Source organism: Canis lupus, chromosome 1, assembly GCF_003254725.2.
Source record: "Canis lupus dingo isolate Sandy chromosome 1, ASM325472v2, whole genome shotgun sequence".
Taxonomy (NCBI): domain Eukaryota; kingdom Metazoa; phylum Chordata; class Mammalia; order Carnivora; family Canidae; genus Canis; species Canis lupus.
Window position 1 is genome coordinate 81,329,451 of NC_064243.1, and position 26,047 is coordinate 81,355,497.

Here is a 26,047-nt window from a genome sequence, read left to right on the forward strand (position 1 = left end):
ATAATTTATTTAACATTTCTGACTGCGTGGACCCAATTGAGAATGGTCCATTTGTTTGTTCATTCATTCAACAAATATTCACAGACTCAATAAATATTGGTTAAAAGCTTACCACATAATGTATCCATACATGTAACACATACATATGGGTAAATTATCCAATTAAAAAGCAGAAATAGGCTGAGTGGATAAAAATATGATCCAACCATATGCTGTCCTAAAAAGATTCACTTTAGAGCCAAAGATGCAAGTAAGTTGAAAATGAAAGGATGGAAAAAGATATATCATGTAAATAGTAACCAAAAGAGAGCTAGAATAGCCATACTAAGTTTAGAAAAAATTAAACTTTAAATAAAAAAATTCTCATTAAATACAAAGAAATACATTTTACAAGAAAAGAATTAGTCTATCATGATGCTATAAAAATTATGAACATATAAGTACTTAACAACAGAGCTCCCAAATACATGAAGCAAAAACTGGCAGAACTGCAAAGAGGAAAAAAAAATCAATAAGTTATTTCTATATCCTACTTTCAATACTGAATACAAAATAGAAGATCAGCAAGGGATTAGAAGATTTGAATAACACTATAATTCAACCAGACCTACAGACATCTATAAGAGAGAACATTTAATTCAGCAACAGAAAATGACACATTTTTCTCAAGTGCACACAGAATACTTTCCAGGACAGACTATATATTAGGTGCTAAAACAGGTCTTAATAAATAGGAAGGTACTGAGATTTACAAAGTATGTTTTCTGGCTACATAGAATAAAATTTATAAAAGAAGGAAATTTGGGCAATTCACAGATATGTGGAAAATGAACAGCAGAAGCCTAAATAACTAGAGGTCCAAGAAAAAATAACCAAGGAAAGTAACTACTCTGGAACAAATGAAAACAAACACAACATACCAAAACAGGGTATGTAGCTAAGACCGTGCTCAGAGAGTAATTTATACCTGTGATTGCCTACCACTTAAAAAGATCTCAAATCAACAATCTAAAGTTACACCTTGAGAAAGTGGGGGAAATAAAAGCAAACTAAACTCAAAGCTAGCAGAAGGAAGAAGTAAGAAAATTAGAGCAGAGACAAATAAAAAAAAACAATGGAGGGAATCAATGAAACCAAAAATTGGTTCTTTGATAGTCAGCAAAAATGACAAATCATCAGGTAGACAAAGAAAAAAAAAGAGGGAAGATTTAAATTTACCGAAGAAGCAGACAACTGGATTCAGACTTGCATCAAGAGACTGAATTAGTAATCAAAAAACTGACCAGAAATAAAAGTCAAATCCAAATGGCTTCACTGGGTGAATTTTATCGAATGTTTAAAGAGAAATTAATGTAATTCCTTTACAAACTCTTTCCAAAAAATGAAGAGAAGGGAGCACTTCCTAATCATTCTATGAGGAAAGTATTACCCTAATACAAAACCAGGCAAAGATATCACCAAAAAAACTACAGCCCAATGTCCCTTGTGAATACATATGTAAAAAAAACTCAACAAAATTTCAGCAAGCTAGGGACGCCTGAGTGGCTCAGTGGTTGAGCGTCTGCCTTTGGCTCAGGGTGTGCTCCCAGGATTTCGGGATTGAGTCCCACATCAGGCTTCTGTGGGGAGCCTACTTCTCCCTCTGCCTATGTCTCTGCCTCTCTCTGTGTCTTTCATGAATAAATAAATAAATAATTTAAAAAAATTTTCAGCAAGCTAAATCTTAGCAGGACTAAAAAAGATTGTATACCATGACCAAGTGGGATTTATTCCAGGTATGCAAATGGTTCAACATATGAAAATCAGTATGATACTATATTAATAAAACAATGTCAATTTAATTAATACACATAAGGCATTTGACAAAACCCAAAATCCTTTCATGATATAGGCACTCAAATGCAAAATAGAAAGGAACTTCAACCTGATAAAAAATACCTACCAAAAAAGCCATGGCTCATATCATAATTAGTGGTGAAAGACTGAAAGGAGCTAGATAGGTACGATTGCTCTTGGTACTTGTATCCAACATTGTACTAGAGTTCTAGCCAAGGTAACTAAACAAGCAGTAGCAAATGGCATTCAAATTGGAAAGGAAGAACTAAAATTACTTTTATTTTTAAATGGCATGATTTTATATATACATAAACTTAAGGAATCCAACTATTAGAGCTAACAAGCTTGGTAAGGCTGCAGAATAAAAGTTCAATATACAAAAACTAGTGTTTTTATGTACTGGCAATACATAGTACAAAATGAAATTAAAACAATTACATTTATAATAGCACTAAAAATAATACTTATGAATACATTTAAGACACGAATACTGAAAAACTATAAAACATCGCTGAAAAAAATGAAAGCCCTAAATTAATGGACAGCCATTTTTATTGATTGGGAGACTAAATATGGTCAGGATGGCACTAATCCTCAAACTGATCTTGACTCAGTACAATCACTATTCAAAATTCCAGCTGTCCTTTTTGGCAGAAATTAACTGATTCTAAAATTTATATGAGGGGGATCCCTGGGTGGCTCAGCAGTTTAGCGCCTGCCTTCAGCCCAGGGCATGATCCTGGAGTCCCGGGATTGAGTCCCACATCACCACTCAAGTAGGGAAAGATCACTCAGTAGGGAAAATGTAGTCCTTTCAGCAAATGGGTGCTGGGACAGCTGGATTTGCACATGCAAAAGAGTAAGTATGGATCCAACCTCTCCAACCTGTCATTACATACAAAATTTAAAAATTAAAATGAATCAAAGACCTGAACATTTAAAAGAGCTAAAACTATAACTCAGTTTTAGATGTAAATTTTCATGACCTCAGGCTAAGTGATGCTTTCTTAGGTATGACAGCAAGAGCATAAGCACAAAGAAGATAAATCAGACTTCATCAAAAAGCACTAGCAGAAAAAGCTAAGACAATACACAAATAGGAGAAAATGGGATCTAGTTTCCAGTGTGTGTGTGTGTGTGTGTGTGTGTGTGTGTGTGTATACACACACACACACACACACACAATATAAAGAACTCTTAAAATTCAACAATAAAAACAAAATCAGCCCAATTAAAAAACACAAAAGGATCTGGTAGACATTTAGCCAGGAAAGATACAGAAACGGCCAATAAGCAAAATGAAATGAATGCTCTGTATCATTAAGAAATGCAAATCAAAACCACAACATGATTTTACTTCATTCAATAGACTATTTTAAAAGATCAAAATGGAAAATAACTAGTATTAGAGAGGATGTGGAGAAATTGGAAACTTCTACATTGTTGGTGGGGATATAAATTAATGCAGCTGCTGCGGAAAACAGTTTGGCAATTCTTCAGAAAGTTAAACATGGAGGTTACCGAAATGACCAATTCCACTTCGAAAGAAAAACTGACAAGAACTGAAAGCATATGTTCACATAAAAACTTAAACATTGTTTTTAGCATCATTGTTCCTAACAAAAAGTTAAAACAACCTGAATACCCATCAGCTAGTGAACACATAACCAAAGGTCATCTATTCATACAAAGGAATATTTAGCCATAAAAAGGAATGAAGGTCTCATTTATGCTACAACATGGATAAAACTTGAAAGCAGCATAATGCTAGGAGAGGCCAAACATCGTATGATTACATTTATTTGAAATGTTCAGAATAGGTAAATCTACAGACAGAAAGTAGAATAGTAGTTGCTTCCGGCTGAGAGGAAGAGACATGGTGAGTAACTGTTGACAAACACAAGGTTTCTCTGGGGTGAAAATGTTTTGGAATTAGAAAAATGCTGACAGTTGTAGAATCCTGTGAATGCTAAAAACAACCAAAATGCACTTTAAAAGGCGATTTCTTAAGTATATGAGTTTTATCTCAATTTTAAATAGACTATATTAAGGTATATAAAGTAGCATTTAAGATTTCTGGGGTCTGTGGGAGGGAGGTAGATGAGTTGTGAAAGGACAACTCTAAGTATCTATGTGGTGCTAGAACTGTTTAGTATCCAGACTGGTGGATATGTGGACATACACAGATGACAAAATTGTACAGGATGAGAGCATACAAACACCAATGAGTGCAAGTTAAAGTGAGGACATCTGAATAAATTCGATGGATTGCATCAATGTCAATATCCTGGTTGTGATATTATACTAGGTTATGCAAAATGTTACTAGTCTAAGATCTAGTATGTGACAATCTCAATGGTGGTTCCCGAAGAAATCAGGCTAGATCCCTGAACTTCTGAATGTCATTTTATATGGTAAAGTCTACGAGGATGTGATTAACCAAAGGATTCTGAAATGAGGTGATAATCCCGTGTTATCTGAGTGGGCCCTAAAAGTTACCACAAGTGTCCGTAGGAGAGATGCAGAGGGAGATGAGGCCTACAGAGCAGGTGATATGGAGAGGAGGGCAGAGCTTGGAGTTCTATGTGCCACAAGCCACTAGAAGCAGGAGGAAGCAAAGGGCAAATTCTACCCCTCTGAGGGATTATAAAGTCTTGTTGCCACCTTGCCTTCTGACTTCTGGCCTCTAGAACTCTAAGAGGATGAAATGTTAAGGGTGCAGGCCACCAAGTTCATGGTAATTTGTGACAACACCCAGAGGGGCACAACACACTGTACAAGGGATCTTTCCACATTATTTCCTCCAACTGCAGGTGAGTCTCCAATGATCTCAGTTAAAAAAAAAAAAAAAAAAAATCCAACCTACCACAGGTCAAGCAACATTCTAAGTGCTGTGGAAACAGACTAGAGATACTGCATTCACAGAACTAATTCTAGCAGGACAGATAAACAAGGTAAAATATATGTGTATGAAGTAGTGAAAAGAGCTAAAGAGAAAGGAAAATCAAGAAAGGAAGGGAGATATGAAGTATCTGGGGCAGGGTAGGGGATACAATCAAATTTTAGGGTCATCATGAAAGACTTCACTGGGAAGATAGGTGATAAATAAAGAAGTGACACACATGACAGAAGAGTATTCTACGCAAAGCTAAGGAGTGGGTACAGTACCCCCATTTTAAGTTCCACATCTGTTTTTCAACTCAGAATACCCTCACATAAGATGAATGGGGAAGTAGGGATTTCCCTTTCCTCTTCAACAATAATATTAGCTGGGACTGTCTGTTTCTCAGCTTTGGGAACACCACGTTCTGGATTGTCCCCCTTACTTTAATGGTCATTTCCTTGCAGTCTCCACTGCTGGGTCCTCCTTATAGTTCCCCAACTTCCCAGTGTTAGATTCAAGTCCTTGGATCTATTTTTTTTTTCTCTTTTCTCTTCTTATTCCCTAGGTAATCTCATTTAATCTCACTTTAACTTTGAACACTCTGTTATAGACTCACACATTTCAAATTTTTAATTCCAGCTGCACCTTCTAGAACTTCAGACTCCTGGACTCAGCAACTACTTAATGTCCCCATTTGGACATCCGAGAGAATTAATATACTCAGAACAAAACTTCTAATCCACTCTTTCCCTAAATGGAATGACAATATGACATTTCCATCATTTCAGAAAAAACTTTAGAATTACCCATGATGATTTTCTTTAATATCTGATATCCAATTAATTAAGTTATCCTGTTATCACTAGATTCAAAATACATGTAGAATGTGACCCCATCTTACCATTGTCTAGCCTACACAGGTCTCCTCACCACCACCTCCCATCTTGATTATTCCAACAGTATCTTTTGTGTTCCCCTGTGTCTTTTCTGGTCCTCCTATGACTTGTTCTCAATATACACAGCAGCCAGCTCACATCATTCCTCTTGTCCAAAACCTTCCAATGTTTCTTGTCTCAAGATAAAGCTAAAGTCTTTATCATTGGCTTACCAGCCCATATGATCTGATTCCCTGCTCATTCTGCAATATCAACTCTTCCAACTCTCTTCTCCAACTCACTCTATTCTGGGGATCCTGGTCTTGCTATTCCTCAAACAGGCCTAGCATACTCCTGTATCAGGACTTTTACATGCTATTCCTACTGCCTGGAGTATTCTTTTCACATGTCTTACTCCCTTACTTCCTTCTGATCTCTTCTCAAATTTAATCTTACCAGTGAAGCTTCCCTCAACACCTTATATACAAAGATCATGACTTTCCTCCCCACCACTTTGGATGTTCTCTCTTTCACTCCGTTTGATTTTTCTTCATAGCATCTTTTACCATTTAGCACATCACATATTTATCATTTTACCTATTTTCATTTATTGCTCTCCCAGGAGAATGTAAGCTATATGTGGATAGGAGCTTTGCTAATCATATCTGTTTCTAGTTCCTTGGTTAAAAAAGTGTCTAATTGATACATATCTATCTAGAATAAAAAGTGTATCATCTTCATAAATAATATATGAAAATGCTTAATACCAATTATTCACTTCTCAAATTGCAAGTTAGTATTTTGATTCAATATTGTTTTTACACAGTTCAATTAGATTTATTCAACCATTTATATTCTTATATTTAATTCTCATAATCGACTTCTCCTTTCTGGTTTTAATATCCTTCTTCACACAAGTACATCTTTAATAGTTGTTAGTCTTATTTTTATAAAAATGTTTTACTTTGCCCTTAATCCTTAAAGTAATGCAGCTCAGTACAGATTATAAAGTTTCAGAAAAACAGAAGGTTATTTTATCAACTCTGGGCATATACTAGTATAGCTCTCTCTCCATACCTTGAATTACTTACCTTTCATTGAGTTTTGTGCTTCTCTGATTACTACAATTCAACACATTCTATTTGTGACTCTAAAGTTACATGTAGAAGAGATGGAACCTTTTTTTCCTCCATCTTAATTCTAAATTATGAAACTAGTAATAGTAAGCAGTATGAAATATTGACTTAAGGGAAGCAGCTCATATGATGACATTACTATCTCTATAAAGCAGGAAACAAGAAATAGATTAGGGAAATATCTACCCACCTAACTTTTCTAAGGTCTCATTAGCATGAATTTAATCAATTATTGTATGTGGTACAAGTCTCTAGAGCACAGATAATAATAATAATGCAACTATCAAATTTCAATCCTAAGCTAAATTTACCTTGGAGGAAAAGAGAGCATGCTTTAAAATTATTTGCACTGGGCAGCCTGGGTGGCTCAGCGGTTTAGTGCTGCCTTCGGCCCAGGGCATGATCCTTGAGACCGGGATCGAGCCCCACAACGGGTTCCCTGCATGGAGCCTACTTCTCCCTCTGCCTGTGTCTCTGTCTCTCTCTATCTCTGTTTCTCATGAATAAATAAAATCTTTAAGAAATAATATAAAATAAAATAAAATAATTTGCACAAATGAAGAAAAATAGAGGAAATGTAATAGTTTCATAACAAAGTAAGATCATTAAGGGAAGGGGAACAAAAGCTGAATTTGAATCAGGAATATAAATGCCATTATTTCTTAAAAAGGAGACAGATTATATTTGCTAATTCTGTAACTCATGCGCGCGTGCATGTGTGTGTATAGCATTACATTATTATAATATACTTATAGTAAATAAGTTAAAGCTTGCTTAATTTGCCAAACTTTTCCTGTCAAGGTTGCTGGGAATGAATGACTAATAAAGGAGAACTCTATATAGTTGAAATGATACAAAGGCAACAACTTAAAAAGTAATTAGGAAAATCATATGCAACTTGCCATATTATAAGGTTCATTACTAAGGGCTTTGAGCCAAAGAGCTGATTTATTTTATTTCTTTCAGTTTAAGCACTTTACTCATTATCCTCCACCAAAGAGAATGTACCTTTTTATTCCCTGAAATGTACTGCTGGCCATGTCTATGATGCCTCCAGTTGGCCTTGCCACTGCTCCAACTAAACCTTTCCCAACACCTTTAAAGAAACCAGCTGCTCCTTCTTTTTGAGCTCCTAGAAAGAAAAGAAGACCAAGGTTAGGTAAGTAGATCAAGAATAAAAGTAGAATCAATTTGTGAAAGACCTGGTAATATGCACCACCCAAAGGAACATACTTGCCTTTGATTGGTTTTGTAACAATTCCTGTTATGCCACTTACAAAACCCTACAGGAAAAGCACAAGTGAAAATTTGTAAGACTTTCAACATAATGCTTTGAAGAACCAAGTCTGGCTTATAAAAAATTAGAGGAATTCTGCTTTCTAGATAGTGTAAGACTCTAGAAAGCACTGAAACAAATACATTTAGACATATATTGCCTAAGTATTTTAGTAAAACAGAATGCTTCAGAAGGCTACTGACATGTTTTATATTGGACACAACCCACTGCTCCTCCAATAGCTAAATAATACTTGAAGGAGTGCAAGTTAAATGTCTATTTTCTTATTCACAGAATGTGGCTTTAAAAGATATTCCAAGGGGCATCTGCATGGCTTAGTTGGTTAACTGTATGCCTTTGGTGCAAGTCCTGGGATCAAGCCCCACATCGGGTTCCCTGCTCAGTCTGGAGTTTGCTTATCTCTCTCCCTTTGCCCCTCCCTCCTGCTTGTACTCTCTCTCAAATAAATAAATAAAATCCTTAAAAAAAAAAAAAAAAGATATTCTCTGATGCATTCACAACCCTAGGAAATTTCTTACAGAAACTAAGCCTTTTCCTCCACGAGTGATGCCTTCTCTAAGACCAGCTGGTTGCTTATTCATTGCTTCTCTTCTCTTCTGTTGGTAGTCTTCATCCATAGTCATAGCTGCCACCCCTTTAGCCATAGCATTAGTGATTTTGGAGGCAGCACCAGCTAATCCACCTAGCAGAAACAATAATGATTTTTAGTAAAAGCAAAGGCATCATTACTTGCTAGCATAATCATACCTGGTATGCATTTTCTTTCTTACCGACAGCTCCACCAACCAGCGCCTTCAGTCCTAGCGCCATCCCCTCCACAAACTCTTCAGGACCCTGGATGGCTCCCTAAAGGGTCAAATAATAATAACAAAGGCTACATTATCTTTTAAAGGTGAACTAATTGATATAAATGAAGACAAAAATAATGACAAAAAATAAAAATACCCCAGAGGAAGTGAACCTAGCAAAAAAAATGCCCATTAACAAAATTCTCAGAGATATTTCATGACATTGAAAGTACAAAGAATAAGTTGATCCAAACTTAGGAACAGGACTATTTGCCAAAGTGTACAAAAGATGTTTGCTCTGTACTGTAAGCTATAGGATGAGAACATTAAGCACAAACTACTCTCGATAATTCTTGCAAAAGATGTAACAGCACTTTAATTCTTATTATTTTTTTATGTTTTAAATTATACTGTACAATATAAATAACAATTTTACTTTTTCATTACCCTCTACATTTAAAAGTCAAGGTAGAAGAGTTTTAAATGTTTTAAAAGAAAATTTTAAGGGACACAAAACAATCATAATTTTTGCCACTGATTAAGATTGCTTTGCACAGTGTCTGCCTGCAGTTATTTTTACTGTCCCATACAACTGTGCAAAAAACAAGACTGCCTATCTATGGTGACCTTACTTCTATTATAGAGTGAAGTTTATCCACCTTTAATATTCCAACAGAATACTTAAAATTCAGTACATCTTAGTAAAGTGTTAAGTTTAAATTTTGAACAAAAAGGTAAAATTTCCCTCCAAATTTCTCAAAACCTCTTACCATCGTTTGCTACAAAAATTATATCTTTTTGTTGTATCTCCCAAAAGCTATTTATGCCTATGCTTCAAGTAAACAAATGGAATGCATTATTTATTCAAAAGTATTAGTGATATATTACACAGTGCAAGAGTTATTATTTTATTACCTGGTAAGGTTCATAAAAAAATGCTTCCACACCTTCAGAAAATTCTCTAATCAAGCCAAAGGGATTTCCCAAAACTTCAAGTCCAAGAATGAGTACATACATTTGCTTAATGGCCTAAAAATGAAATATGAACATTAATCATCAATCAGAAAATTTTTTTAATATTCAGTACACACATCCATGTTTTTTTTAGGCTAATATCCTTATTATCATTAATTTCAATTCCTACACCATATCACTCTATTCATCACTAGTTTTGTTTTTAAAAACTGATTTGGTGATAGAGTACTAGATATTTCTAATAACATGTTTCTATAACATGTTTACATAAAGCTTCAGAATATTCAAGATGTTTTCATTTTTATAACTATATGTGACAGTTGCTATTACCACCATCATTTTATAGAGTGGAGAAACATATAGGTCAAAATGATGCCCAGGGTCACACAGTAGATAAAGAGCAAAACTAGAATCCAAACCCAGACATCCTGAGTCAGGCATCGTGATATGACCACTATACAACTGTAGTCTCAGAGGCTCTATAAGTTATATCATAAGATCCTGGAGTCTTTCTGAAGGTGGAAAAAAATCCATTAAAATAACATATCTAGCTGATTTGACAACACAATCACATTAAAAATAGCCTGTTCAGGGCAGCCCCGGTGGCGCAGCAGTTTAGCGCCACCTGCAGCCCAGGGCGTGATCCTGGAGACCATGGATCGAGTCCCACGTCAGGTTCTCTGCATGGAGCCTGCTTCTCCCTCTGCCTGTGTCTGCTACTTCTCTCTCTCTCTCTCTCTCTCTCTCTCTCTGCATCTCTATGAATAAATAAATAAAATATTTTTTTTTTTAAAAAAAAAGCCTGTTCACCAGTTACTAATAGTTTCCCTCGATACTATTTTTCTAAAGTAAGTTTGTTGAATTAGTTAATATTTTACTTAAAGATGTTTATCCAAGCCCACATTGATCCACAAAAGACTTGTGTCAGCGGCTAAAAAATAAAAGGGCAAAAAATTGAAAAGTTGGCAGGGCTCAATTTCTTTCTCAATTCTGAGAGGAAAAAAAAAGGTTTAAGATTTTGAAATGGCTATTTACTTCCTTGTCAATACATATACAGATAGAGTTTCACTATATCAATCTGTTCCTTTATAAAATAATCTCAGACAAACCTGTTTTGAATAGTGTCTTATTACTTCAGACTGTAGTTCAGAAGCTGTATGGAACTGATAGTTGAGTTCAAAAAATGCAAGCCTGAAAAACACATATAAGTATGTGTGTGGGTGTGTGTAGGAGAGGAAGAGGGAGAAAGGGGAAAAGAATGTTTTTAATATTAACAAATGGTTTCATATTTTTTTAGAATTTTTCTAAAATTTTTCTAAAGCTTTCCTTTCCGTACATTTCCCATGCCAATCAGAAAACTTGCTCTTTCACATATACCTCTGCACATGCTGGTCAAAGAACCCTCTAAGAATCTCATGAAAGCTATAGATCTTATCTTCAGAAAAGCCACCAATATATACATATTTGCACACTTTTAGGGGATTCAGAGACCTTCTGGATCCCACTGATGGACATGGACTGTATTTTTCAACTATCCCGTCACGGCCCACACAGAAGACGTCTGACACCCTGAGAATGGAACAGGCTGCTCAAGAATGGCCAGGCTTCAGCTGCTGCAGGTCCTGTCTGACTAGCTGACAGCTGAGGAACCAAGGTGGGTTTACTGCTAACCTATTCATAGCAAATACAGATCCAATGCTTGGGAAGCTCTGTCAGCCGATAGGACAGCAGCTGGATGAGAAATCTCATCCTATTCCCAAGGTCTTCAAATTTATGTTCTTTAATTTCACAGTTATCTAACTTCATCTAGACTTAGAGTTACATCCTACTGGACTCATTGCTCCTTACTACTGTTCTTAATAACATTTCTCAGTGCTACCTAAAAAGGTCATTCTCACCTGAAGTCTCCACTAAGACTTTTCAGTCTCTGGTCAGATACTCTAATAGCTTCCATTATGATTCACATTAAAATATATATATATATACTATTCTTGGTTGTAACATTTTAGTGAATCCTTTCATCTCCCTTATCATGGCATTTACATTCATTTTGTTCTAGTCACATATGCTTTAAAGAATCTTGATCCTAGAAGCCTTGAAGCCACATGGTTTAAGCAGCATACCTTTGGTGTATACAGCTTCCTAGGAATCCCTCTCTAGGCCAGAAAGGCCTTAGATAATGCACAAACTTGTAGGCCTCTGTCCCTCTTTCTTAAGGAAGCTGTTTAATAATTATTCTGTTCATTAAAGGTGAAGGCTTTGCAGGTTAAATGTTACTTAAATTATATTCCATTTAACAGTAAAACCCGTATTTGTCTATGACCTCCAATGTCCTTTACATACTTTTTCAACTTGGAAAGTTTTCAGGTAAATGTAAAATGGACTTTTATAAATGTGAGTATTAAACATACTTAAAAACTACATCTTGGGCGTCTGTAAGAGTGGCACCGATACTCTTCAGCAAAAGATTTAAAGAATGAATAGCCACCAGTCCTTCATGTTTTTCTGAATCTTTGGCTTCTTCTCTGCCCGAACTCAGTGAAACACTTAAATGCAACTAAGGAGACAAAAGAGATAAAGATTTATAGCACTATCTTCAAAATGAGAATTTTAACTTTTAAAACTTAATCTTATTTTAAATTTACTACCCTAAGTAAGATTTCAGAGTTACCTCTATGTTGAAATTATTAAGTGAAAAATTAAAGGAATTTAAAATTGAATACAGCTCTTTTTAAATGTTAAATGCATGGGATCCCTGGATGGCGCAGCGGTTTGGCGCCTGCCTTTGGCCTAGGGCGCGATCCTGGAGACCCAGGATCGATTCCCACGTTGGGCTCCCGGTGCATGGAGCCTGCTTCTCTCTGCCTGTGTCTCTGCCTCTCTTTCTCTCTCTGTGACTATCATAAATAAATAAAAATTAAAAAAAAAAATAAATGTTAAATGCAGCAACATAAACTCATGTGGTATTTAGGTTCAATCCAATTATTTTGGTAAAGCTATGAAAATAATTTTTATACATTTTAAAATAATATTAATAATCTAGAAGGTGAAGTTGATGAAAATAACTAGTGTTTCAACTATTAGAATTAAGTTAGCGTGTTGAAACCAGTTAAACTTTCACACTTTTGTATCATATGCATATACATCATATATATATAATAATTTTCTACAAGTATTATGTAATTCAGAAACTGTTAACATATTTAATTCCATTCAGTCTTCGGTTCTTAAATCAAGTTTATGAATTAAAACCGACAGACTATAGTTAATAATATTCTAGTGCATTATTTTAAAGTTGCTAAGAGAGTAAATAAATCTTAGAAGTTCTCAAAAGAAAAAAAAATTTTTTTAACACTGTATGGTGATGGATGTGATTATAATCTGACTTACTGTGGTGATCATTTCACAATGTATACAAATATCAAATTATTACCTCATACATCAGAAACTAATGTATATATCAATTATACCTCAATAAACACCTATGCCATACATAAAATTTTTTAAAATTGTCATTAAATAGTTAACAGCACTAAGGTAACATGTTAGATCAAGATATAAACCTACAAACACATTTGTAGGTGGCTCCAGTGTTATTTTCATGTAGTGAAAAATTGTTATAAGTAAAAATTTCAAACAATTATTCCTTTTATTTTACTTTTTTACAGAATTTATATACTATTAGCGAATAGAATTTAAATGCTCATCTCCCCAAACAGATCAAGTTAATTTGCTACCACTGAGAGATCAAGGATAATAAAAATGACTTATATTTCCCCCTACCTTGATAGGAGATATATGGAAATATTCATAGAGACTAACTTGTGATGAATCTACTAATGAAACTGTTTTATATTCTTCTTGGAAAGCTTCTATATCTTTATGAAAAAGTTCAACCTATAAAGAAACAAAAAGTATTACAAACTTAAGGGATCTATCTGGATGAGGCATTTAAGTCAATAGCTCTGACACTGCATAACACTCCCCTGTGACATCCATTATTCCACACAGTTCATGATTAAAAATATATTGCATGACAAGGAAACCTAACACCTACTGGTAAAGCTTTGTCCCTCAGTCACAAACTGATAAGCCTATCTTCCTTGTTTCCATCTAATTCATTAAAAAACACTAAGCTTTTCTTCTTGGGATTACCAAGTTATCCCAATAAGGCTACTATAATCCAATCCATCAACACTTAGGAATATTTGTTTCTTTAAATATCATCATAGTCTATTTGTAGCTTTTTAGTAAATACTTCACTGACATCTACAAAGACCCATAATATAATAAAAAACGGGAAGGCACTGAAAATGATGTTGCATGAAGTGATGATCATGGCTTTCATTTCTGATAATCATCATTAATTCTCTTTTTAAAATTTTATTTATTTTGAGAGAGAGAAAGCAAGCATGGGGGCGGGGGGAGGGACAGAGGAGTGGGAGAAGCAGATTTCCCACTGAGCAAGGAGTGTGAGGCGGGGCTCAATCCTAGGACTCTGAGATCATGATCTGAGCTGAAGGCAGATGCCCAACTGAGCCACCTGGGTATCCCAACATTAATTCTCAAACACTCACAAATTTAAGTTACTTCTTTGTATTAAGAAATGTCTCCAACATACGCATTGTGCTCTATCATCAACAATATTAAGATGATGGGCTTATTAAAAGTATAGTATCTGGAAATTAATTTCTGGGATGACAGCGTGAAGGGCTCTTAAGACCAGTTCCCCAGTGACAATGGTGAAATTTATTTAAACAAATAAACATTTGAGGTGCCTCGGTGACTCAGCTGGTTAAGGGTCTGACTCTTGGTTTCAGCTCAGGTCATGACCTTGGGGTCATGGGATCAAGCCCTACATCAGGCACTATACTCAGTGGTTAGGTCTGCAGGGAGAGTATCCTCTCCCTGGCGGCACATGTTTTTTTCTCTAAAATAAATAAATCCTTAAAAAAATAAAAAGAAAGTATTTAAGGTTTCTATGAATGAACCTAATGGTATATGCAAATAAAGCATCTTTTCACAAAAATCTACAAAAATTTGGTTAAAAAAAGCAAATCTGTGGTATCTGAACAAGGATCACTCTCTTAGTTCCCCCTCCTAGTTCAACAAGCCTTCTTTAAACTCTAGACTACTACACTCAAGAACACAGAGCTCCCTCTCTGCCCAGTGTCCAGTTGGAATACTTACTTTCTAGGAGGCAAAGATATCAGCATTTCTCATCCTACCTCCAGTTACCAGCTGCTAATGCTACATTATGAGGGAGGTGGGTGCTTCCATCCTGCTACCAAGCCATTACTCGTGGAACAAAGGCTCTAACTGGGTATGAAACCAGTGAGAAAACTGAGTTCTGATCACTCTTATTCAACCCCCAGTTCTGAATCTCTGGTTCAGGTATTTTTCTCTGGGTGACAAGGAAACCTTAAAATAACTCCTAATCTTTTCCCAAAGAAATTGCCTACAACTGCAAGAGAGTGTTAAGAAGTTCAAGCCTGAGCTTTAGGAAACAGTGAATGTCAAACAGAAAGGTAACAGAAGGAAAATCACTGATTCAATGAAGATACAAACTAAACTGTAGGCCTCTTAGTTTTTATGAATGAAATGGGGAAAGAGATAGTATTAGAGGGATTCTCCTGGGGTCATAATTAATATCAAAAACTGATCTCCAGATCAGTTCCTCTGAAAAAAGCCCAAGTTTGATTGGATTAGTTTGCAGAGCAATTTATGGCCTAAGGTGTTGTTGGGAAAAAACAAAATAAAAAAAAGCAATCAGCCAGCAATTAGTGAAGCCCAATAGCTGGGTGTGGTTATGAAAAGAAAAGACGTCCTCTTAGCTCCAAAACCAGTCATTCCAGGGTAAAGGGAAGTATCTCAAATCCTCACCTCTCTGAGGAGCAACACCAAAAGCTTAACAATGAAGGAAAAGTCAGGGGTATGGGTAAGATAGAAGTCAATAAATACTGCAGGTCACAAAATGAACAAATAAGCTTGTGAGAGAAAGGAACCATTAGCTGGGTTTTATAGCATGTCATGTAACATGTCCAGTCTGAACCAAAAATTATAAAATATGCAAAGACATAGGAATGTCAGACTTAGGACCCATACACTGGGGAAAAAGTACACAAAAGAAATCGCATATGAGATGTGATCAGAATGGATTAAAAGAAAAACATGGCCAAGTAACCACTGTGAATATGTTCAAGTAAAGAAGATCTTATTTAGAAAAGTAAATTATGACGACCATGTCTTATTAAATAGAATAATATATCAACATGGAGGGAGAAAAATTATCTATTAAAAAACCTGTTAGAAATTATGGAATTGAAGGGCTCCTGGATGGCTCAGTCCGTTAAGCATCTGCCTTTGGCTCAGGTCATGATTCCAAAGTCCTGGGATCAAGCCTTCCATCAAGTTCTCTGCTCAGCAGAGAGCCGGCTTCTCCCTCTCTCTCTCTCTGCCTCTCCCTCAGCTCGTGCTTTCTCTCTCTCTTTCAAATAATAAAATCTTAAAAAAAAAAAAGAAATTATGGAATTAAAAACTGTAACAGGGGATCCCTGGGTGGCGCAGCGGTTTGGCGCCTGCCTTTGGCCCAGGGCGCGATCCTGGAGACCCGGGATCGAATCCCACGTTGGGCTCCCGGTGCATGGAGCCTGCTTCTCCCTCTGCCTATCTCTCTGCCTCTCTCTCTCTCTGTGACTATCATAAATAAATAAATAAAAATTAAAAAAAAAAGTAAAAAAAAAAAACAAACAACTTTAAAAACTGTAACAGAAATGGAAGATTCACTAGAAGGACCTTACAGTGTATTTGAGCTGATAGAAGAAATATAAACACTTCATTATATCCTAAATTAAATTCACTATTTCATTAGTGAACGTGAAGATAGTGTTCTGAAGAACAGAGAAAAGAGAGTCAAGAAAAATGAAGTCTCAGAAATGTGGTACATCATTAAGCATACTAACATACACAATATGGGAGTATCAGAAGGAGAAAAGAGAGAAAAAGAAGAAAAAAACGTGAAGAAATAATACCTGAACACTTTCTAAATTCAGTGAAAAACAGTAAGCTACATATCTGGGAAGCTAAATGAACTCCTAGTTGGGACGCCTGGGTGGCTCAGCGGTTTAGCGCCACCTTCAGCCCAGGGCGTAATCCTGGAGTCCCGGGACGGAGTGCAGGTCGGGCTCCCTGCACTGGAGCCTGCTTCTCCCTCTGCCTGTGTCTCTGCCTGCCTCTCTCTCTCTCTCTCTCTCTCTCACGAATAAATAAAATCTTAAAAAAAAAATGAACTGCTAGTACAGAAATGGAAAGAGGCTCACAATACCTATCGAACAAAATTGCTGAAAGTGAAAGACAAAGAGAAAATCTTCAAAACAAGAAGAGAAAATCAAGTTATTACATACAAGAAGACCTTGATAAGATTAATAGTTGGGGTGTCTGGGTGGCACAGTTGGTTAAATGTTCGACTCTGGTTTCAGCTCAGGTTGTGATCTCAGGGTCCTGAGACAGAGCCCCTATAGGGTCAGAATCTACACTCAGTGCAGAGTCTGCTTGAGTTTCTCCCTCCACCCCCTCCACAATCTGTGCACACATGCTCTAATAAATGAACCTTAAAAAAAAAGATTAATAGTTGACTTTCTAGCAGAAAGAAGGAGCCAAGAATACAGTAGGATAACATATACAAAGTACTCAAAGAAAACCACGTGCCAAGAAAGAATCCCAGTATGGCTACCTTTCAAAGTGAAGGGACATGAAGACATTTCCAGATAAACAAAAACTAAGAGAATTTATTGCTAACAGGTGTGCCTTACAAGAAATACTTTTTTTCTTTTCTTTGTTTAGATTATTTACTCATGAGAGAGAGAGAGAGAGAGAGGGGCAGAGACACAGGCAGAGGGAGAAGCAGGCTCCATGCAGGGAGCCCGACGTGGGACTCAATCCTGGGTCTTCAGGATCAGGCCCTGGGCTGAAGGTGGGACTAAACCACTGAGCCACCCATGCTGCCCACCTTACAAGAAATACTAATGGAAGTTCCTCAGGCTGAAAGCAAGTGACCCCACATGGTAATTGGAATCCAAATGAAAAAAAAAAAAATGAAATGGTAAAGACAATTATGTAAAATGGTAAAAGTATATAATCTTTTCTTCTTCTAACTAATTTAAGAGCAACTGACTATATATGAATAAAAAATACAGTGTTCACCTGTAATGACCACTATCCCATGAATATAAACACAAAGATCCTCAGCAAAATACTACTAGCTCAAATCCAGCAAAATATTAAAAATATTATACACATGATCAAGTGGGTTGTTGTAACATCCAATATAATAAAATTAAGAGAACAAAAACCACATGATCATCCAAACAGATGTATAAAAAGCATTTGACAAAATTCAACACATTTTCATGATAAAAAACACTTGACAAAGTGGGACTATTAGAGAACTCAACCTGATGAAGGTTATCTACAAAAAAAAAAATCTACTGTTGATATCATAATTCAAGTAAAAGGCTGAAAGCTTTCCCTTTTAGAACAGAAACAAGGCAAGGATATCTGCTCTTGGCACTCTTACTCAATACTGTACTGTTGTATTAGAAGTTCTAGTGGGGCAATTAGGCAAGAAGAAGAAACAAAAGCCATCCAGAGTAGATCAGAAAGGAAGAAGTAATTCTCAGATGGCATGATCCTTACATACAGAAAATCCTACAGAATTTACAAAACATCTATTAGAGCTAATAAATGAGTTCAGTAAGGTTGCAGAATACAAGTCAGTATTAAAAAATCAATTATATTTCTATACATTTGCAATGAACAAACCAAAATGAGATTTAAAAAACAATTTTGGGGCAGCCCAGGTGGCTTAGCGGCTTAGTGCCACCTTTAGCCCAGGGCGTGATCCTGGAGACCCGGGATCGAGTCCCATGTCAGGCTCCCTGCATGTGTCTCTGCCCCACCTCTCTCTCTCTCTCTCTCTCTCTCTCTCTCTCTCTCTCATGAATAAATCTTAAAAAAAAAAATCAATCTTAAAAAAAATTTAAAAACCCATTTTGCTCAGACTATAAACAAGAATAAAATATTCAATGATAAATTTAACAGAAGAGCCAATCTTATATTCTGAAAATTATTCAACAGTGCTGAAAGAAAATAAAAAGCTACATAAATGGAAGACATCCAATGTTTAAGGATCACAAGACTTAATAATGTTAAGATGTCAGAACCCCAAAACTGGTATGTAGATTCAACATAATACCAGTCAAGCCCCTAGATGACTTCACCAAAGAAGTTTTCAAGCTCAATCTAAATTCATACAGAATTACAAAGGGACCCAAAATAGTCAAAACAATCTTAAGATTGAAGTAGGAAAAAAAAAAAAGACTGAAGTAGGAGGATTCATACTTAATTTCAAAACTTACTACACAAAACAACAATAATCAGGACAGTGCAGTATTGGTAAAAAGATGGACTTCTAGATTAATGGAATAAAATTGTATGTTAATGATCAACTGATTTTTGACCAAGGTACCAAGACCATTAATGAAGAGGGAATAGTCTTTCACCAAATAGTACTGGGACAATTAGCCAAATGCAAAAGACTCATGTTGGACCCTTACCTCACACCATATACAAAAATTAACTCAAAATGGATGAAAAACCTGATTATAAAAAAAATTCTCAAAAGATAGGGCTAAATCTTCATAACCTTCACAACCTTAGATCTGGCAAAAGACTCTCAAAGATGACAACAAAAACATAAGCAATAAACAGAACTTGGATTTCATTAACATTAAAATTTTGTGCTTCAAAAGACATCCTGGAAGTAAAACACAACACACAGAATGAGAGAATATTTGCAAATCATGTACCTGATTGCAATACATGGGACTTGTATTAAGAATGTATTGTTACAATTCAAAAAAAAAAGGGGAGACAACCTATTTAACAACAGGCAAAAGATCTGAAGACATTTATCTATAGAAAGTATGTAAATGATCAAACAACACATCAAAAAAATGTTCAACATCATTACTCAGGGTACATACAAATCAAAATCACAATGATATACTACTTCACAACCACTATGAGGGCTAGAATCCAAAGGACAGATAATAACAAGTGTTGATTAAGAAGTGCTGAAATTAGAATCATACATTTGTAAGATTTTAACTTCATAAATATTCATAGCAATGATAATAGACAAAATGTGGAAGCAACTCAAACATCCCTGATGAATGGATAAACAAAATGTGGCATATCCACAGAGTACTGGATATATATATGAAATACATGCACAACAGAATATTAGTTGGTCGTAAAAATGAATGAATTACTAATAACATGCTACAGCCTGAATGAACTTTGTAAACTTGATGCTAAGAAGCCCATTAAAAAAAAACTAAATAGCATATGATTCCATTAATATGAAATATCTAGAACAACAATAAATCCTACAGACAAAGTATATTAGTGATTGTATGGGACTGGCACAGTTTCTTTTTTGGGTTGATGAAAATGTTCTGGAATGAGACAGTAATGATGGTTGTACAATTCTGTGAATACATTAAAAACCAGTGCACTATATACTCTGGATGATTAAAAATGTATGATTTGTGAACTGTACCCCAATAAACTGTTTTAAAGATTGTATTTATTTATTTATTCATGAGAGACAGAGAGAGAGAGAGAGGCAGAGACATAAGCAGAGGGAAAAGCAGGCTCCCCACAGGAAGCCTGATATGGGACTCGATCCCAGGACCCCGGGGATCACGACCTGAGCCAAAGGCAGATGCTCAACCACTGACTACTCAGGCATCCCAATATATTGCTTAAAAAAAAAAAAAAGGCATTATTTGCCCTTATCTTATCCATGTAATTTGTCTTGTCTTCAGAATTTTTTTGAGGACAGCTGAAAAAGAGATCCTATCTGATCTACCCTACCAATCACTGTGATTTCAGTCTTTCCATCAGTCACAAATAGATACTACCTTTAATTTTTATCCCTTCTCTCATTGAATATTGTCATACCCAAATTGCTAAGTTATTATCAAAAGTAATCCAGGAAAATAAAATAGGGAAAAATAGTTAAGTGAACATGACTACTTTCTCCTCACTATTGGCCTAAAACCTTTCCTATTGGCTAACTCAACTTCAAAAGGCTATTTTAACTTTCATCTATAATCTGAAAATGTAATTTCTACCAATTTACCCACCATAGCAGCATAAGAAAAATTTTTAAACTTTATTTTTAAGACAGATCAAAACCATTTTAATACCGTTAAAAATTTATAATTGTTTTCGTCCTCCTCCTTCCCCAACTCTTCCCCGTCAATGCTATCATTTTAAGTCTTACCTCATTTTTTTCACTCACTTCAGCTTCTGTCATAAGTTCTGCTAAAGCATAAACAAACCCAAGATCTAATCTGAGATCCATTTCTTGGATCAACACTTTGAAGTACCTATAATATAAAACAGAAAACATTTAAAAATCATATAAAATAGAAAACCATTAAAAACCTAAGTGCATTAGGAAAATCAGATGAGGAAAAAGAAAAACATTAGATAACTATCAGAATATTGAAATTCAGGATTTTCTAGATTAATAAAAAAAAGTCATGGCACAACTGTTCATAATAATTAGCACCAAACTCAAAATGTGAAAATGCCTAACAGAGAAAACTGGCAAGTAAACTCTGCTATACAGTCATGCAGCGGAATATTATACATTAGTAATAATAAACTGTAGCTACATCAGTAAAAATAATATATTTTAGTAAAAAGTTGAATGAAAAAATCCAGTCCTATAACTGTATGTTCACTTAAACAACAACAACAAAAATTTATTAGAGGAAAAGAAAGGAAAACTAAGAAGCATAATGTTTAGGTACATCTATACAATAAAACTATATTTTAAAAAGAAAGGGATGAAAATAGTACTTATTGGTAGTTGATAGGGTGGAGAAAATAAGAAATGGGAGTAATGCATCAATGGATGTTTCTGTCAATATTCTATTTCTTAGACTGGTGACAATTTTAAAATATTTTTTTCTTGTTTCTAAAACAATTTGCAGTTAATTACAGAAAAATGAGACAACAATAAATAAAGTAATAAGATACAGTTAATATCTAAGTATATTTCATTCAAAGACTTCTGACTCTTCAAGATTATAAAATAGATTTTCCTAATGATCTTTATAATATTTTATACACTTAAACCTTTGACTCATCTGAAATACATTTTTAAAGAGTATAATTAATTCACATACATTAAATAAAGACACAGAAATACATTAAGACACTTACTTAATACGTGATATCTGGGAATGCCCAGCAGATCTCATGACAATACTGACATCTGTAAAAGGCTTTGGAGCTAAATAAATAAATAAATAAATAAATAAATAAATAAGATTACTCCCATGATGCTTTAAGCAAAAGATAAGCATTTTCTTGCAATTTAATACACATAACAATGGAGAACTAAATAATTTACTAAATCACAGGTATCAATTAAAATCACTATTTGTAAGATTGATTGTAGTCTTAATTTCAGACCCCAGGATTTTTTAAAAATTATTTGTGATCACTTTAAGGACAACTAATCCTTTAAATTAGTGATTTTAAAGTAGAAGTATGCATTAGAATCACCAGGGAAGCACTGTGAAAACACAGATTCCAGGGTCTTGTCCTGGACTTCCAGGTGGAGGGGCTTAGGCATGTACAAAGGTCAAAAGCTTCCAAGCAGATTATCAATACTGCCTTAGCGCAGAGCCAGTGGTGTGGAGGTGGGAGGTGGAAAGCAAGGGGAGGAGAAGGGAAGGAGAAAGTGAGGGGCAGAGGTATAGTGAGAAAGAAGGTATGTGAAGGAGAAGAGGAGGATGGAAAAATGGACTTGTCATTACACTCATCTGGAGAATACGGGACAATTTCTATCTTTTGTCAAATTCTATATGAATTTGACTTTCTTCACAACTTATTCAAAGGTCCAGGTGGCTTTTAAATCAGGGATTTACAAATCAGTAATATTTCTAAATATTTAAATATGTATTTCTAATTATTTTTTTCCTCAGAATTCAGTCAACATGTTGTTGACTTTAGTTGAGTACTTGTTCCTTTTACAAGAGGTTTAGTTTTTTATGATCCCACAGAAACTAGACTTGAGAATAGTTTCATTTCATATTTTTATAGTACAATAAACCATAGAGCTGATACAAACATTTTTACAGTGATCTAAAAATACAAACAAACCTGAATCCATGGTGACTGACTTGGGAGGTTTAATTGGATAAAATACAAATGGAAATATAGCACCTTGAATCTGGTTTTGGATCTAAGAAAATAAAAAACAGGTCAGTATATCATTATGTTATAGTACCTGACTAGAAAAACAGGATTTACTAGTAAGTAGAAGGAAACAAGCTGTCTAGTTTAGTTTAACACTGAAACTGAAGTACTAGGTAAGAAAGATCATGGAAAAAAAAAAAAAAAGAAAGAAAGCATGGAAACACATTTGGTTTATTGCTATGTTCTTTATGAATGTAGTGTATCTTTTCAGACTCACCTGTATTCTGTAAATTTGAATTCTAAATGATGACTGATGTGCAGATGTGCTATATTCTACTTTTAATGCTGGAAGATAATTTCTTCGTATAGCTATTACATGTGGTTGCAGAATTTTCATATTAGTACCACTAGGTGTGAAGCGAACCTGAAAAATATACCACCGAAAACGCACTGAATTTCTCTGTATTCATAATTGATTAAAATTAGGACTATGTACCCAAAACTTTAAAGATAACATTAGTTAAAACAATAGGCTAAATAGTTAGACTGGATTTTACAATCTGACTAGTTTTAGATCAGATCTTTCCAATACGATTCACAAAAATATTCATATACTTATAGCTTAGTTGCATCACTTTTTATATAATATACTAAAAAATATATAAAGTGACAAAAGAAAAAATAATTTAAAAAGCAAAATAAAACAACATATTGGCTTCTTGTTAACTAAGGAATAGATCATTAGCATCTTAAGAGAAAACGGACTTTAAAGTAGTTTATATAAAGTATATATGATAGAATTCATTGTTTTGCAAGGAAACCAGACTTTCCTTAAAAGTTCACTAGTGATTCATCTGATTACAACAGATGAAAATCAAAACGTCACATCAGTACTTAAAAACATTACCGGAATGTTAGTGTCCAATTCAATAACCTTATCTTCTGAAGGTGAAGATTCAGTATATTCCTTAAATTCTTTCTCTAACTTCTCAGTGTGCTTTATACTCATTGGCTTCCATCTTGCCTTCTTCTTGGGCTTTGTCTCCCAAACCACATCAGAACTTACATGTGAAAGCAAAAACCATGGTACTAATTCATAAACATTTTCATTTTATCTGGTTTATTATATGAATTGCAAAACTTTCAGTATAATTTACAATAACCTCAATTATATGCAAGAATACTACAGGTTTAAAAGTATGAATTCATTCAATCAATACAGACTTTTACTCTGACACTATTTTAGGTGGTAGGGATACTATCAGTAAACATCTCTGCCATCCTAGAGCTTTATTTTAGTTGATAGACAATAAAGAGTAAATAATAAATTAGTATATTTGAATGAAGTATGAGGTGAAAATGCTTTTGAAAAAAGAAAAAGACAGAGTGAGGTGGATCTGGAGTACTAAGATACACCAAGTAATGGGGGTTGCAGTCTTAGAGTGGTGAGCCAGTGTGTCACTGAAGATGAGACTAGAGCCACCTCACAGGAGATAAGGGAGTTACCCAGCAGACAAGAAGAGAAGAGTTTTTCTGAGACAGGAACCAGCTAGAACAAAAACTCAAAAGCAGAGCACCCGCCCCTGTAGTGTACAAAGAACAAGGAGGCAGGCCTGCCTGGAACACAGTAAGAGTAGAAGATGAAGTAAGACAGTGGGAAGCCAGATAATGTAAAGCCCTACAGAATATTATAAAGACTTTGAGTTTTTTTGTGAAATGAGGAATCACTGAAGATAATGAGATCATCATGATCTACTTAAGCTTTGTAAAGAATACACTGTGCTGGGACAGAGCAGGGGAAGTAGTGTGAGTGAAGGACATAGGCAGACGGAGAAGCAGGTCCATGCAGGTCAGAAGCAGAAAAACTTGTTAGGAGTTTAATGGAGTAAGCCAGGAGAAAAATGTTGATGGCTCTGCCTTGGGTACAACAGTGAAGTAGTAAGAAATGGTCAGACCCTGTGTCTATCTTGAAGATAGGGTCAACACAGAGCTTCTAGATGGATTAGATGTGGGGTGTGAGACAAAGAGAAGAATCAAAGATGATTCCAAAGCTTTCGGCCTGAGCAACTAAAAGGAGAGAATTGCCATTAGCTTCAATAGGGAAGGAGGATTTGGGAGAAGGACAACAGGAGTTAGGTTATATGCATATGAAGTTTAAGAAGTCTCAGATACAAGAGTAGATATTTTGTGTAGGTGGTGGATGTACAAGTGTGGAGTTTAGAATAAAAGTCTCGTTAAAGATATACTGCTAAAACTATTGGCTAATAAGTGGTATTTGAAACAGAGAAGAGGGACTCATGTCTCAGGGCACCCAATATTAAGCATTTGAGAAGATAAGAAACCAACACGAGATGGGGAATTCTGAGAAAGAAAGAAAAACCAAGATGGTGAGGTATCCTGGAAGTCAACAAACATTACTATCAAGAAGGGATCTGTTTTAAGTGTTATAAACTTAAGCACCATGAGGACTGGTCTCTGGTGATTTTGACCAGTTTCAAGGTGTGTTGAAAGCAAAACCCTGCTGGAGTAGTTAAAGAAAGAATGGATAAGATAATAATCAGAGATAGTGAGTATATTAAACTCTTTTGTAACTGATTAACACTTTTGAGGAGGTTGGCTATAAAGGGAAGCCAAGAAATGGGCAGTAGGTAGCAGAGAAAGTAGGCTCAAGAGAATTTTTTACATTGAGCTGAATAATACTGATGAAAATAATCTGAGAGAGAGCCAAAAATTATTGATAGAGAAAGAAGAGAATTGCAGGATCAATGTCTCAATAAGCCAAAAGGAAATTAAATAGAGTGCAAAGTTGAAAATATTCTAAAATAGGAGCACATGTATCTATGATAACCTTGGAGAAGATATTGGCACAGTAGGTAGGTAAAAAATGTTCATGGGTAGAAAGTTGTGATTTAGGGGAATAGGTCTTTGGAAATTCTTTTTTGACTGCTTCAATTTCCTCAGTGAAATGAGATACA

The 26,047-nt window shown here is 35.1% G+C and overlaps 1 protein-coding gene across 9 annotated transcripts in view; it reads right to left on the bottom strand.

Moving 5' to 3' along the window:
- Nucleotides 1-26,047, bottom strand: part of VPS13A (vacuolar protein sorting 13 homolog A) — a 235,415-nt gene that overhangs the window by 25,072 nt on the left and 184,296 nt on the right. For 8 of the 9 annotated variants that reach the window (XR_007400987.1, XM_025423277.3, XM_049091842.1 and 5 more), the window contains 13 exons: nt 23,980-24,133; nt 23,350-23,496; nt 23,037-23,118; nt 22,092-22,161; nt 21,142-21,247; nt 13,575-13,688; nt 12,203-12,348; nt 10,901-10,982; nt 9,732-9,845; nt 8,799-8,874; nt 8,547-8,710; nt 7,969-8,014; nt 7,740-7,863 (listed from right to left, as the gene is read on the bottom strand). Coding sequence is in view for 7 of the 9 variants with exons in the window: in XM_025423277.3 (XP_025279062.3) it covers nt 7,740-7,863; nt 7,969-8,014; nt 8,547-8,710; nt 8,799-8,874; nt 9,732-9,845; nt 10,901-10,982; nt 12,203-12,348; nt 13,575-13,688; nt 21,142-21,247; nt 22,092-22,161; nt 23,037-23,118; nt 23,350-23,496; nt 23,980-24,133 (1,425 nt within the window). In the remaining 2 variants the exon portion in view is untranslated. Of the gene's footprint in view, nt 1-7,739; nt 7,864-7,968; nt 8,015-8,546; nt 8,711-8,798; nt 8,875-9,731; nt 9,846-10,900; nt 10,983-12,202; nt 12,349-13,574; nt 13,689-21,141; nt 21,248-22,091; nt 22,162-23,036; nt 23,119-23,349; nt 23,497-23,979; nt 24,134-26,047 lie in introns of those variants that run through there. The other variant, XR_007400992.1, reaches the window with a different exon arrangement.